General features: G+C 47.4%; 1 protein-coding gene across 3 annotated transcripts in view; it reads left to right on the top strand.

Moving 5' to 3' along the window:
- Positions 1–14658, top strand: part of MTF1 (metal regulatory transcription factor 1) — a 46411-nt gene extending 31753 nt beyond the window's left edge. For 2 of the 3 annotated variants that reach the window (XM_043574531.1, XM_043574532.1), the window contains exons 8-11: positions 3836–3932; positions 4653–5236; positions 7550–7613; positions 8885–14658. In XM_043574531.1, coding sequence (XP_043430466.1) covers positions 3836–3932; positions 4653–5236; positions 7550–7613; positions 8885–9312 — 1173 coding nt within the window. In that variant the 3' untranslated portion in view covers positions 9313–14658. The remainder of the gene's footprint in view (positions 1–3835; positions 3933–4652; positions 5237–7549; positions 7614–8884) is intronic. The other variant, XM_043574533.1, reaches the window with a different exon arrangement.
- Positions 14659–14722: the final 64 nt, after the last annotated feature.

The following is a 14722-nucleotide window of genomic DNA, read 5'->3' as shown; positions in this document are numbered from 1 at the left end:
TGTGCTGGCTTCCTTCTTGCAACATTATGTTGAAGAAGCCAGTCTGCATTTGTTGCAGATCACTTGTTCTCACTGGTGAACAGTATTGCACTAAGTGAATGTACCACAATTGTTTTTTTCTACTTCCCTTGGGTATTTGGATAGTTTCTAGTTTGGAGCCATCATAATACTGCTGCTGTGAACATTCTTGTGCCTCATCTTTTGGAGCCATACGGGCTTATTCCTTTTTAACAATGTTACTGCTGATAATTTGAAAACAGGTAAAACCAAACAACCACCATGAGGAAGTTGCAGAGCTTATAGTTGTCAGCCCACTACTTTTCAAACTGGGTTGCGCCTCTTTATTGGGTTATAAAATAGGGGTTTAGGATCAGCATTTTAAGGGCATCAACACAATAGACAGTATCAGAAGACATTGCATGTAGTAAGGATAAGCCTCGTTTCGTAGACTTTTGTTTCAGTTATACATATGGATCAGTATGGAACGTGAAGGATGTACTTGCATATGTATAAGATGTATTTCTTACTTTGCCTCATGGCATCATGATAAAGAGTTTGAAGGCCGCTGTCTTGGCCTGTGAGTCTTTTGGTTGTTGTTGTTTCCGAATTTTTATTTTTATTTAACAAATAAATAAATTCTAGTTAACATGTATAGTGTAATAATTGGTTTCAGGAGTAGAATTTAATGATTTGTCACTTACATGTTACACCCAGTGCTCATCCCAACAAATGCCCTCCTTAATGTTCGTCATCCATTCAGCCCCTCCCCTGCCTACCTTCTTCCATCAACCCTCAGTTCTCTGTCTTTAAGAGTGTCTTATGGTTTGCTTCCCTGGCTGTCTTTTTTTTCCCCTTCCCATTTGTTCATCTGTTTTTTTTGTTTTTGTTTTTTTTTTTTTCTTAAATTCTACACATGAGTGAAATCATATGGGATTTGTATTTGTCTTTCTCTGACTAATTTTGCTTAGCATAATACACTCTAGCTCCATCCACGTTGTTGCAAATGGCAAGATTTCGTTCTTTTTGATGGCTGAGTGATATTCCATTGTAGATATACATATATACATACTACATCTTTTTTTTTTTTTTTTAAGAGAGTGAGAAAGAGAAAGTCCCAAGCAGACCCCATGCTCAGCATGGAGCCTGACATGGGGCTTGATCCCACAACCCTGGGATCATGACCTTAATTAAGCCAAAATCAAGAGTCGGGTGCTCAACTGACGGAGCCATCCAGGCGCCCCTATACCACATCTTCTTTATCCATTCATCAGTTGATGGACCTTTGGGCTCTTTTCAGTTTGGCTGTTGTTGATAGTGCTGCTATAAATATATATCAGGGTACATATACCCCTTCAAATCTGTATTTTTGTATCCTTTGGGTAAACACCTAGTAGTGCAATTGCTGGGTCATAGAGTAGTTCTATTTTTAACTTTTTGAGGAACCTCCATGCTATTTTCCAACTGGCCCATGATTCTTAACTCTCTCTGGACTGGAAGCAAGAGGCTTTGTGTGGGTTTTTGCCTTCAGCGTCTGTCATGCAGGCATTCGGAATTACTCCTCTTCCAGTTGATGGAATCATGCTAGAATAATTGGCCCCTCTGAATCGAATGGGCAGTTTCATTTCTGAGGACCTCTAGACTGCTGGACAGTTCCACTCACGACATGTGCTGGGACCCAGAGTGATCCTCCCCACCCCCACCCCCACCCAGAAGCAGAGTTGTTGCCAAATGACCTTTAAACACAAGTTGGCACTGACACAAAATATGGCCCAAAGATGGGTTTTGTTTGGTCTATACAGTGTTTTGTTTTCAGTTACTTGCTTTTAGCTACAAATCGGTGGATTTCACATAAAAATCCGCATTTCAGACCATTTTTGAGCCCTGGAAATCCCCGGTCTGAATATCACAGGGCAGCATTCCTCTGAAGCCCTTGAGGTGACTGGCGTGCATACTCTCCAGTTCGCCAAAGTCCCCGCCACCCTTGGTTCACTTCTGTCACCTGCCCACACTCCTGGAGGCGGTTGCCTCTGTCACTTCTGCCCTACAAAATGTGGGGTGGAGGTACACTGGAGACGAAAGAATCGCTGCCCCTCCACCCTTCTTAACCAAAGAGAAGCCTGAGGGTGGCCATTTTTATTTGGTGCCTATCAGGAGTCAGACCCTCAGGGCATTATATGCCCCCCCCATTTTATCTTTCCTAAAATGCCCGACATTTTCTTAATTCTTAATTACAAAGAAACTTGCCGTGGCAAACAGTAGTGAATATAAGGCGATCACTATTGCCTCTCATGAAAAGTTTCTTTATACTGTTTGATTCGTTACCATGTGTACATACTAGAATATCATAGATGTTATGTAATGACCTTGAAGGATATTCACAATATATTATTATTACATGAGAAAAGCAGGTTGCAGGTAATGGATAGAATACAATCCCATTTTTAGGAAAGATTTGGTCTTCTTTTAGAGCAGGGGGCCAGAAACCTTTTTTTGGGGGGGTGGGAGGAGCCAGATAGTAAATATTTTTGGCTTTGCAGACCATAGAGTCTCTGACATAGCTCAACTCTGCCGTCAGACCATGAAAGCAGCATAGACAATAAATGAACAAGCATGCATCTGTAAAACTTTATTTACAAAAACAGGCATTCAGCCTACAAGTCATAGTTTTCTGACTCCTGTTTTTTTTTTTAATTAAAAAAATTTTTATTGGGGCGCCTGGGTGGCGCAGTCGGTTAAGCGTCCGACTTCAGCCAGGTCACGATCTCACGGTCCGTGAGTTCGAGCCCCGCGTCAGGCTCTGGGCTGATGGCTCAGAGCCTGGAGCCTGTTTCCAATTCTGTGTCTCCCTCTCTCTCTGCCCCTCCCCCGTTCATGCTCTGTCTCTCTCTGTCCCAAAAATAAATAAACGTTGAAAAAAAAAATTAAAAAAAAAATTTTTATTAATGTTTATTTACTTTTCAGAGAGAGAGAGAGAGAGAGAGAGAGACAGCATGTGAGCAGGGGAGGGGCAGAGAGAGAGGGAGACACAGAATCCAAAGCAGGCTCCAGGCTCTAAGCTGTCAGCACAGAGCCCGGCATGGGACCCAAACTCACAAACCACATCATGATGTGAGCCCAAGTCAGACACTTAACCGACTGAGCCATCCAGGCGACCCTGTTTTTCTTTTTAAATTTGAGAGAGAGACGGGGCGCCTGGGTGGCTCAGTCAGTTAAGTGTCCGACTTCAGCTCAGGTCATGATCTCGCAGTCCGTGAGTTCGAGCCCCGTGTCAGGCTCTGTGCTGACAGCTCAGAGCCTGGAGCCTGTTTCTGATTCTGTGTCTCCCTCTCTCTCTGACCCTCCCCCCATTCATGCTCTGTCTCTCTCTCTCTCAAAAATAAATAAACGTTAATTTAAAAATAAATAAATAAATAAACAAATAAATAAATAAATTTGAGAGAGAGAGAGCATGAGCTGGGGAGAGGGGTAGGGAGTGGGGGTGTGAGAGGGAGAGAGAGAGAGAGAATCCTAAGCAAGGCTTCATGTTCAGTGTGGAGCCCAATGCAGGGCTCGATCCTATGACCCAGGGATCATGACCTGAGCCTATATCAACAGTCAGATGTTCAACCAACTGAGCCACCCAGGCGCCCCACTGGCTTCTGTTTTTGGGTATTTGAGGACACAAATCTTTAGTGTCTGAGGTTTAGGGAAATCTTTGTCACCTTGGAAAGGAGAAGTTAGAAACAAGAAGCATATCAAAAAAGATCATTCTAGTTCTGTTGCTGTGTGTTCTCACAGTGAAGAGTTGCCTCAGGGTGACAAGTCTCCCATCTTTGTCTCTGTCCATCAATCACAGGGCCAGGACCTCAGCACAATTTCACCAGCAATCATCTTTGAATCAATGTTCCAGAATTCAGATGATCCAGCAATTCAGGAAGATCCTCAGCAGACAGGTTTGTTTCACAGACTCTCTTCCTGAGTAGCTCTCAGCACGGGGCAAGGGAGTCCCCACTCGTTGACACACCCATGCAGGCACGGGGAAGTTGTAGTTCAGTTCCTTTGAACAAAGTGTGCATTTGGCGAGGGGTCAGGGAAGTGTGGGCCTTTTGTTCAACCCATCTTTTCCTCTCCTTCCCTCAGCAAGAGTCCACTTGAGGGCCTACTGTCCCTAGACCTTCAGAAGAAGGGGTCTCCTTCTCTAAAAGCTCTCATTGGCTTTCAAAACCGAGGAGAGCTCGGAGCTCTTTCTTTTTCTGATGCAATACTGTGCTCGTGAGTGGGCAGGATCCACAAACAGCATCAGATGCATAGATCATTCTGTGTTTGAATGAAAATCTGTCCCTGAAGCTTTCACAGTAGTCAGAAAGTGTGTTCACTGGTTTTGCCAAAAAAGGATGTCCAGTCTCTTCCAGAAAAGCCTAAGGATACTTTTTTTTTTTTAAATGATAAAACCTATACTAGCTCTTCACATTTAGAAAGTGAGACTGATCACGAAGCCCGGTGCTTTGAGCAGAGTGGTCACTAAATGAAAACAGAAAGCCAGCCTTCTAGCAGTGAAGGTACTGGCTCTGACGGACTTCAGCTGCCTTTGGTGTCGCCATAATGACTGTGTTTTTGTGGCTCATATAAGGCTTGGGATATGTATATATCTTTCTATTTCTTTTTCTTGCCAGCTGCCTTGATTGAAAGTTTTAATGGTGATGCAGAGTCAGTCAGTGATGTTCCGCCACCCACAGGAAATTCAGCATCTTTATCTCTTCCGCTTGTACTGCAGCCCGGCATCTCCGAGCCACCCCAGCCTCTACTACCAGCCTCAGCACCGTCTGCTCCTCCGCCTGCTCCCTCCCTAGGAACTGGTTCCCAGCAAGCTGCATTTGGCAACCCCTCTGCTCTCTTACAACCTCCAGAAGTGCCTGTTCCCCACAGCACACAGTTTGCTGCTAATCATCAAGAGTTTCTTCCGCACCCCCAGGCCCCACAGCCCATCGTCCCAGGACTTTCTGTTGTTGCTGGGGCTTCGGCGGCGGCATCAGCCGTGGCAGCACCGCCCCAACCGCAAAGTACTACTGAGCCCCTGCCAGCCGTGGTCCAGACTCTGCCCCTGGGCGCCAACTCTGTCCTGACTAATAATCCCACTATAACCATCACCCCGACTCCCAGCACGGCCATCCTGCAGTCCAGCCTAGTCATGGGAGAACAGAACTTACAATGGATATTAAATGGTGCCACCAGTTCCCCGCAAAACCAAGAACAAATTGTAAGTATTCTGACTGAAAGGACCCCTGGGGGTGAAGCGTATTTACACGGGTGACGTGTTCAGAGGCTTTTACTTCAAAAGGAAGATGGTTATCGTATCTGCCCTGAAACATGTAATTCGGCCTCTTGTCACTTCCCCACGATCGAGGGGTATAAATCCAGGGAGTGCTGTGATGCATACCTGCAGGAGGGAAGCAGAGAAGCAGCCTTCGTGTACCGCCGGGTGGATGGCCGCAGGCACGTGAACAAATGTTCCATCTGCAGTGTAATGCCACCCTCTAGGACGGGACAGCAGTCAACAGACTGCAGAGGCCCGAGAACGATGTAGGAAAGCGGTTCTTCTCCAAGGCAGAGTCAGACTGACGTGAGGGAATGGTGGGCCGCCGTCTGGTAGAAAACACAGCAGTGGCCAAGTCAGCGAGAGAGTCTGTGCACCCAGGACCTGCTCTAGAGCCAGTCTCTGCAAAAGTGTTTGGTCTCGATGATGAAGGAAGTGACGTGGTCATTCACTTAAATGCATTTCAAGGGCCCAGTATTTACCAGATACCATGCATGATACTCTTGGGGGTACAGAAAAGTGGAAACCATGATCTCTTTTTCATAAAAACTTATATTCTGCTTAAAGATGCTAAAATGCCCCAAAGAAGGGTAACGTTACCGGTAGGTAAAGTGCCGAATCGCAATGAAAATGGTAGTAACAGCTGTGATATATGGAACCCTTACTACGTGTAACGGCTTACTGTGCTAACTAAGCACTTTTTGAAATTAAGGATCTAACATGTGCCAGTCATTACCTTCTGTACATTATTTTTAGATTACTTTTTTTTTTTTTTTTTTTTAAGATTTTACTGAACAGGTGGGGCAGAGAATTTCCATACACTCACTGGCTACCCGTCCCTCCCTGCCAGTTTGCCCTAATAGTAACATCTTGCATTAGTTTGGTGCATTTGTTATAACTGATGAATCAGTATTGATATATTATTACTAATTAAAGTCCATAGTTCACATCAGGGCTCGCAGTTTGTGTGCAGCATTCTGTGGGTTTTGACAAAGGCATGATGTCATGTGTCTCCCATCATAATATTCAGAGAAGATTCAGCACCTAAAAATCCCTGTGCTTTACTAATTCATCCCTTCTCCCTCTCCCCCTTTCCCCTAGCAACCATTGATTTTTTTTTTAATTTTTATAACGTTTATTCATTTTTTAAGAGACAGAGAGCACAAGCAGTGGAGGAGCAGAGAGAGAGGGAGATACAGAATCCAAATCAGGCTCTAGGCTCTGAGCTGTCAGCACAGAGCCCGAGGCGGGGCTTGAACTCATAGACTGCAAGATCGTGACCTGAGCCGAAGTCAGACGCTCAACCAAATGAGCCACCCAGGAGCCCCTCCATTGCCGTTTTATAGTGTCAGCTCCCGTAGCTCAGCCAGAAGCTTTCACATTCCTCCTAGACTCATCCTAAAGGCACCCCCCACCTTTTTTTTCCTTTAAAGGGATAAAAAGATAAAGCCTTTTTATGATAAGACTTGAAGAAAGCAGAAATCCTGTAGCCAATGTAACAGGAAGTGTAACTAAGGTGGAAGGGTGAATTGTGGGCATGACTTTATAGTCGTCCTCCTCGTAATAATGTAAATAACCAATGTTTGCTGAAGGCTCACCGCATGCCGCAGGCTCTGCGTACATCATCTCCTTTCACCCTTGCCAGGGGTCCTTTGGGGGGTCCTTTGGTTATCATCCCTGTTTTTACAGATGAGGAAACTGAGACTCAGACGTGAAGCCACTTTTCTGACCTCAACAACTGAGAAGGGACGGGGCTTGTGTCCAGGGCTTATGGCATGCTGCAGGGGGCCTTCACAGGGGCTGTTCTGCCTGTGAGAGGAAGTCTTAGCCAGTCCTTAGCATGCAGCTTGACCCTTGAGGAGACCAAAGAACTTCCCAGACTCACAGAAGTACTGGGGTGTGGTGGGAGCAGAGGGCTTGTAGCGAAGCTAGCCCTGGGGATCCCTTTGAGAAGACCACAGCTTGAGCAAAGCAACCTTGGTCCCTTTGAGCAGACGGAACCTACTGGATTGGGCAGCTGGGAGACAGCCAAATAGTAGGGGACAAAGCTGGCTGCGTTGTCAGCACTGAATGTCAAACAGTACACTGACCTCATGTCAGAGCGCAAACAAAACATCACTCAGTGCAAAAATCCTTGAACACTGAGGGTTTTCTGTCCTCTTGGATGACCAGTATAATCGGGCAGGCTTCAGGTCCTTGGAGATCTGCCATACGTGAGTGGCCGTAAATGTGATTTTTTTTTTTTTTTTTTTCCAGCAGCAAGCATCTAAAGTTGAGAAGGTGTTTTTTACCACTGCAGTACCAGTAGCCAGTAGCACAGGTATGTAATTGTGTGTGTTAACTTTAAAAGAAAGTCAACTCTCTGGGCCCCTTGAGGCACAGCTCATTGTTGCTTTGCCCCAGTTTTGAAAACCTCAAATTTGTCAGATTGTATTGTTTGTTTATTAGAGTATTTCACCTTCTCACAGCTATTGGAAGTTAGCGGGTTTATGGCATATATACCACAGTTAACATTCCTTAAGGGGTCACCGTTCTTTCCTTTCAGATATAGCTTTTAAATGTAACCAGAAGAAAGTCTGACTCACAGTGAATGCCAAAGAGGGCAGCTGTTAATTCACTGGACTCTTTTCTAGTTACAGTAACGAAGAAGTAGCTTCTGGGTCAGAGACTCATACAGAGCGAAAAGTTCCTTTTTCTCAAGCTGTTTTATAGATTAAGAAACAGGAGCCCCAAACGACTAACTGACCCCTCCAAAGTCATAAGTGAGTTTGTGGCAGAGCCAAAGCACTAGTTCCCAGGCCTCCTGACTCGCACTCTGTTCTCCTGCCCCCGGGTCTCTAGCTTTTTTGAGACACACAGAGCCTGTCTCATCTCAGTGTGCATGTGCACAGCACACATACCTGCACCAAAGAGCGGGAGCATGGGCGCGCACGCAAGGCCGACGGTGTACAGGGGTGCTCCCCCCACCTACTGTGTGTCTGAGACTGGGGGTGCAAGCACGAGCAGGAGGCCCCGGTGGAGCTTGGTCTCGGGCAGGCGGGACTCAAGCCCCAAGTCCCGCACAGTGTGGAGAGCAGTGCGTAGGGAGGCAGCAGCTCTGTGCACGTAGATAGGAAGCTCGTGTGCCAGCCGGCCTCGGGCCAGCCCCGAGCGGAAGCCTGCTGGAATCACAGCCTGGCAGCCTGGCTGTGCGCTGGGTCTTCAGAAATAAGAGTAAGTTCTCTGGAAAAACAGCGCGGTCTGGGGAGTTCAGGCAGAAGGAAGAGCGCAAAGACCCGGAGGTTTGAAGAACATGTCAGAAAAAAGGGAGGCATCTGCTGTAGCTGGCGTGGAGGGTATAGGGGGGTTCGAACAGCCAGAAATGAGGCTGCAAAGACAGGGTCATCTAGATGGTGTGTGTGGCCAAGGAAAAGGGACTTTGCCTTGCAGGGGATGGGGAGTGTCAGGCAGAACAAAGTCTGGAGCATGGCATCCTCCCTTGCCGCCACTCCTGCTTCCGTGGCACTCAGTGCTCACCCACTCCGTATCCCCGTCCGTCATGCCCCTGCCCTGCGGCTACTGGAGGAGCAGTCTCTCTTGCCTCTCTCGCAGGGAGCTCTGTACAGCAGATCGGCCTCAGTGTTCCCGTGATCATCATCAAGCAAGAGGAGGCGTGTCAGTGTCAGTGCGCGTGCCGGGACTCTGCCAAGGAGCGGGCGGCGGGCAGGAGGAAGGGCTGTTTTTCCCCATCCCCGGCAGAGCCGAGCCCCCAGCCTCCTGACGGGCCCAGCCTGAAGCTACCGTCGCAGACTTTTCCCTCACGTCCCGGTCCCTTGTCGTCCTCCTCCGCTGTACCCTCTTCCTGTGAGCAAGGCAGACAAGCAGAGACTCCTTCAGACCCTCAGACAGAAACGTTAAGTGCCATGGATATGTCAGAGTTTTTGTCCCTCCAGAGCCTGGACACCCCGTCCAATCTGATTCCCATCGAAGCACTACTGCAGGGGGAGGAGGAGATGGGGCTGACCAGCTTCTCCAAGTGAAAGGGCCGCGTGCACTCACCTCTAGGAAAAGAGGGGGAGCGGAAGCGTAAGGTGCGGTGCCTGCCATCGTGGGGGGTCAGCAGTTCGAAGGATGAAGAAATCTACTGTTTGAAATCCTCACCTTTCAGACGTATTTTCTTTAGTCATATCCCAGGAGCATCCATTTTAAGGAACTGATCTTTGGAAAAAAACAAAAACAAAAAAAAAACAAAACAAAAAAATGCTAAGTTATAAATGAACTGTTTGGCTGCACTGTATGTCACTTTTGCTTATTGTCATGTGAACTTGGAAATTAAGGTTACTCGTATGCATAAACATTAGAAATGAAAGGGTGTGGCTTCCATCCGTGTGAGGCTGCCCATCACTGGCACTGGGGACTTTGTGGTCTGGGCAGTAGTGTTCAGCGTGGCGGGCGTTGCTCCTCCCCGTGCGTCTTTTGAGTCTGAGGCTGAAGCTCGCGAGGAAGGTGAGACCCTCGCTCCGTCAGAGGGGGGAGTGGCAAAGGCAGAGCAGACAGCTGCGAGCTGGACAGGGGTCGGGCCAGGTGGTCCTGTTGTTTGATCTTGGTGTCCTCGGAGCTCAGGGTGATGGCAGGTGGTGTCCTGCAGCCAGCTACAGCACAATGGGTAGTAAAAGCCTGGCCTGAGGCTGTGTCAGTGATGTCCTGTCTGCCGCGGCCCCAGGCGAGCTGGTGACCGCTGTCTGTCCCCGCCGTTTGCGGAGCTGGCTCCGGCAACAGTGTCACGGCGTTTTTGCCTTCCCTGTTCTTCCTATCTCTTGGTTGGTTGCCAGGCCCTGCAGATCGCAGCGGACTTTCCTTGGGGAACATCCCTGTTTTGTCCTCGAGTGGACGTGTGGCTTGTGGCCAGTTGCCGGCTGGTGGTCTGCCTTCCTTTAATGGTATTCTTTTCCTCAGAGCAGAAGAGCTGCATTTTGCTTATCAGAAGGAAGTCATTGTTGGTGTTTTTTGAGGCGGCATGTAATTGGCAGGCCAGGTGTCCTGGTTCCAGGTTCTAGCCAGGCTTTTGCTTGCCTCTCCCATCTCCACCTCTCACCCTCTGGATTTTGCATACAGTCTAGTACAGTGCAAAGAAGGATGTGACTTGCTCAGCTTAGTCACGTGATTTCTAAACAAATACACAAAAGCAAACAAAAACCACAAAACGATGATCTTCTACTCAGGGTAAAACAAAACAAAACAAAACAAAACAAACAAACAAAAAAAATCCCCCTTCCACCAAAAAGCCTGAAATGTTGCAATAAGTTCTCTCATTTGGAATGTTTCATTAAGTTGTGTTATGGGGAAAAAAATTTTTTTTGATTTGTGTATAGAATTATATCCATCTGTCTGCCTTTGGCTCCAAGTCATTGCCTCTTAAAATAAAACCTAAAATACAATTCACACTAAAATGGAAAGTTTCTCTCAACCGGCTATATTAATGTAGTCATGAGTGCTCACCGAGCCTCACTGAGCTCAGAAATGAGGCCTGGCCCACGGTCTGGACTAGGCCTCAGCCTCCAAGAGCCCCCTTCCCTGCTTGAGCCGGGAACAGGGGTCCACAAACAGGACTGCTCTTCTGAGTCGACATTGTCAGGCAGAAAGCAGCCATAATTTTGCCTTCCTTTACCATTACCTAATGTAAAGAGATCTGCATGTGTCACTCTTCTGTTCTCTGAGCTATTTATTACTCAGGGCCAGCCAAGACAGTATCCGGAGCTGATCATTTATCTGGGAGCCAGAGGCCCTACGTTTGACAGAATTTCAGGGACACAGTTGGACAAGAGGGCAGAGGTAGTCAGTGTTGTTACTGCCACGAGGAGAAAAGGGCTTTACCCGCAGGCAGCTGGTGGCTTCTCATTCTAGGAGTCTGGGCAGGAGAATCAATTTCTTTTTGACCTTCTGCACTCCCCTCCCCAAAAAGCTGGTGGGTTCTCAGCAGAAGTTGATAAGGCAGGAGGCATCTTCTGTTTACCACAGTGGGTTAATCTTCCTGGGAAACCAGTTGCTGAGCATGGTTTGTCCTTGGCCATCTCCGGGTCTCACACCCAGGGGAAGCTCTGAGGCAGGAGCCGCGCTGTTTTCTCTACAGCTTCTGACAGAACGACATGATGGGGTCCCAAAGGTAGCTCTATCGGAGGGCACGAATGACCTCCCCAACATATCCATCCCAGGGGCACCCGAGATTCGGTTCCCTGGGAGCTGAAGTGGGAAACAGGAACCCAGAGAAAGCCATTGGAAGTGTCCGTGGTTTCGTTACTGCTTCTCTCGAGTTAATCAGGGCTGTACTCCTGTTGGGCATACCTAGGTCAGTGGCTTTTCTGCTCTCCAAAGATTGGGGGGTGATGAAGCAGCATCTTAACAACAGTATTTAGGCTGACAGATTTTTCTAGTTGAAGTATCTGCCTTTTGAGGGTGACTCAAAATGACAAGCGGGACTGTCCGAGCCAAGTAGCTTTTGAAAAATCAGGAATGTGCTTAAAATGCCAGTGAGTGGTTGTGAAGAGCAGGTTCGCCCACAGGCCAGGCCGTCTTCCCTTCCTCTTCCCGCGCTCTTCCCCCCACCCCATCCCCTCCCGCAAGCCTGGCCTCTTGTGCCAGGGATCTGGGAGGAGAGCGGGCCGCCGGCAAAAGTGGAGCTAGAACGGGCCTTCACGAAGCGTGCGTTTTCCAAACCCAGGCACGAACCTGTGGCGAGGTTAGGGAAGGGCTACAGACTTCGGGCAGGTGAAACCAAGCTTTCTTTCTTCCCCTGGTAAGCTTGGCCATTGCCACCGTGTAGATGGATTCTTCCAGCTCCCACTAGCACATCTCCAGTTCCACTGGCCTTTGCAGGGTGTGGTCAGCACCAAGGACTGGAGTTCATGGACCTAGGAGGGGGTGGGAACCCGGCTGGCACCCCCAAACTGCCTTAGCAGGGGGGTGGGACATTGAGGGAGGATGGCCCTGCCTCTCCTGGCAGGGTCTGGCAGCCTTGTGGGGCATCACCAGTTGGGTGACACGAGTTGGTGTCATTTATTCAATTCCACCCCTTCCCCCTTAGAAGGAGATCATGGTACAAAGCCCAGGAGGGGCCTTAAGGTGTGAAGACGTCTCTGGGTAGAAGCCAGGGACTTGTCTCCCCCACCTCTGGGAAAGTCAATAGATTGGAGTTTTACCTTCAGGGTCAAGGCAGTGGATTGATGGGGATAATGGAGGGTGGGTGGGTTTTCCTGAGAGACTTTGTATAATGCTGAATGTGTCCAGAGGGATGAGTTTGCAGAACCTCATATTGGTATATTAAAGAAATAATAAAATAAAAAAGCACTTTAGGTTATTTTATCTTTAACCCAATTGCTGCAATTTCTTTTGTGTATATATATATATACATATATATACTTTCCACAAAGTTTTATTTTTTGCTCAGAATAAAAAGTTAAATTGAGGTGTGAAAAGAAAAGCACTTACCTTGGTGCAATATGTGTAGCTTGACGGTCGTTGTCCCATGTGGCCCTGGCCCGGCCGCTTTTTTCCGCTCGATCAGCCCTGTACTGTGAGGCTGTCTATAGGGAAACACTATTATGCACTCTCAGCAACTGCTCTATCTATGCAAGCCTTCCCTGTGTGCCCGAGGGCGCCCCCTCAGGCTCTCTGAAGAACTGCGGGTCCTGTTTTCCTTTGCTGACTTGAGGCCCCGTTTTCATCACTTCTCGGTCCCTTGCCATCTTGCCCCGCCTTCACCATTACAAAGTGATGCCTGAAAGGAAGGAACAGGTTGTTCCTAGGTAGAACCTGGCCCCTTCTAGACTTTTATATCTGTAATCATGTTTCGTTGTCTTCAATCTTAGAGACTTCTCCGGAGTCACTGAAACCATTGGTTTGTGGAACTGCAACAGTATTGCTAGCGTTTACATTTTCCAGTCTGAACTATGTTGGGGAGGTGGTGGTGGTAGTGGGGGAGCGGGCAACACGAGCCATTTCCCTACTGCTCCCCTCACCGCCCGCCCATGTTGGCTCTCTAAGAAAAAAGGTCTCCAGCCTTCATTAAATCCAGTAAACAAAGCTGTTACCGATCTGCTTTATCGACTTCTCTTCCTTTCCCCACATTCCCCTCCTGTTCCCCCGAGCCTCCATTTTATCTTCAATTCTCAGGCTACTGTAGAATAGAGAAGTTTTGAAATACACTTCAGCCAAAGCCGAAGGATTTCCACAGATCCGTATGCAAATGGTTCTGTGACACAGAGGGGAAATTGTCCATTCCCTAATACCGGGTGGTGGGGCGGGAGGCGACAAAGCTGAATCTTGCATATTTCTGGTTGGTAGTCAGTTTAGCCTGTTTCCTCTTGCATATTTTGGGGGGGGACAGGGAGAGGGTCCCATGTTTCCTCTCATGCCCTTTGGGGAAGCTGATGATCACTGTTTGGGCATTTCTCACTGTTACTCCTGTTCCAGAGGTTCTCCTCAGTCTGCACTGAAAAATGCAAATTAAACTGGATCTTATGTCAGTGTGTACATAGTACAAGCTTTTTTACTGGAAGCAAAGTTTAAAACCACACACTGCCCTTTTGGTGGTGTGCCTGCTGGGCCAAAAATTGGGTGATAATGTAGTGTCACTTTCTCAGCTCAATGCAGTTTCTACTCTTTTTCTTACGGGAAAATTTTTCATAAAACCTTTTTTCACCAAAACCCAGGGGTGTTTTTTGCAATATCCTCGTTATCCTCATAGTGGTGCCAAGTCAGAGGCCTCTCTTGCCCTTCTCCCATGTCCTTATGCCTCCCCAGGGCGCTGTTTGATTCAACAGTCTACATCCTTTGCTGTGTTTTTGGAGAATGTGGGGGTGGGGGGTCGGAGTTCAAGGTGGCTGTTCCCTTTCCCTGTGAACTCCTCCTAGTCCCTTTTGGGGAAGGTGGCTGGAAATAGGTTTTTGCTGAATCTCTGGCTCCCATCTCCTGGCCAGGAAAGGCAAGACCCACAGAGAGCCTTCTTTTTTGACACACACCAGTCATTGGCCGGAGGTCTTGGTGACAGTTTTTAAAATCTCAAGTGGTTTTATTTGGATTGTGTAAAAGCCTATCAAATTTATTTAAGGGTGAAACATGGGAACAACGGACTTCCACTGAGCGATATGAAAACGTTACAGGTTCAGTACTTCCAAAGGAAGAAACCTCCAAACCCAAAAAAGAGTAAATATGAATTTGTATTTTTGAAGAATGTGAAATAATGGTGTTTGCTTAATTGCTCATTTTGTATAAACTTAATATTGTACTTTAAGATATCTGCTAAGAAGTGAAAATTTAACTTTTTGGAATTGAGAAAGCAATATTAAATACTAATGAAATCCTAATTAAATGCTTATTTAAATCTGGTAGTATCTGTGGCCTTTCTTCCCAACATTACCCATGGTTGACAATTTTCAACCACTTCCCCCCTCC

Source organism: Prionailurus bengalensis, chromosome C1, assembly GCF_016509475.1.
Source record: "Prionailurus bengalensis isolate Pbe53 chromosome C1, Fcat_Pben_1.1_paternal_pri, whole genome shotgun sequence".
Taxonomy (NCBI): domain Eukaryota; kingdom Metazoa; phylum Chordata; class Mammalia; order Carnivora; family Felidae; genus Prionailurus; species Prionailurus bengalensis.
This window is presented reverse-complemented; position numbering and strand designations above follow the sequence as displayed.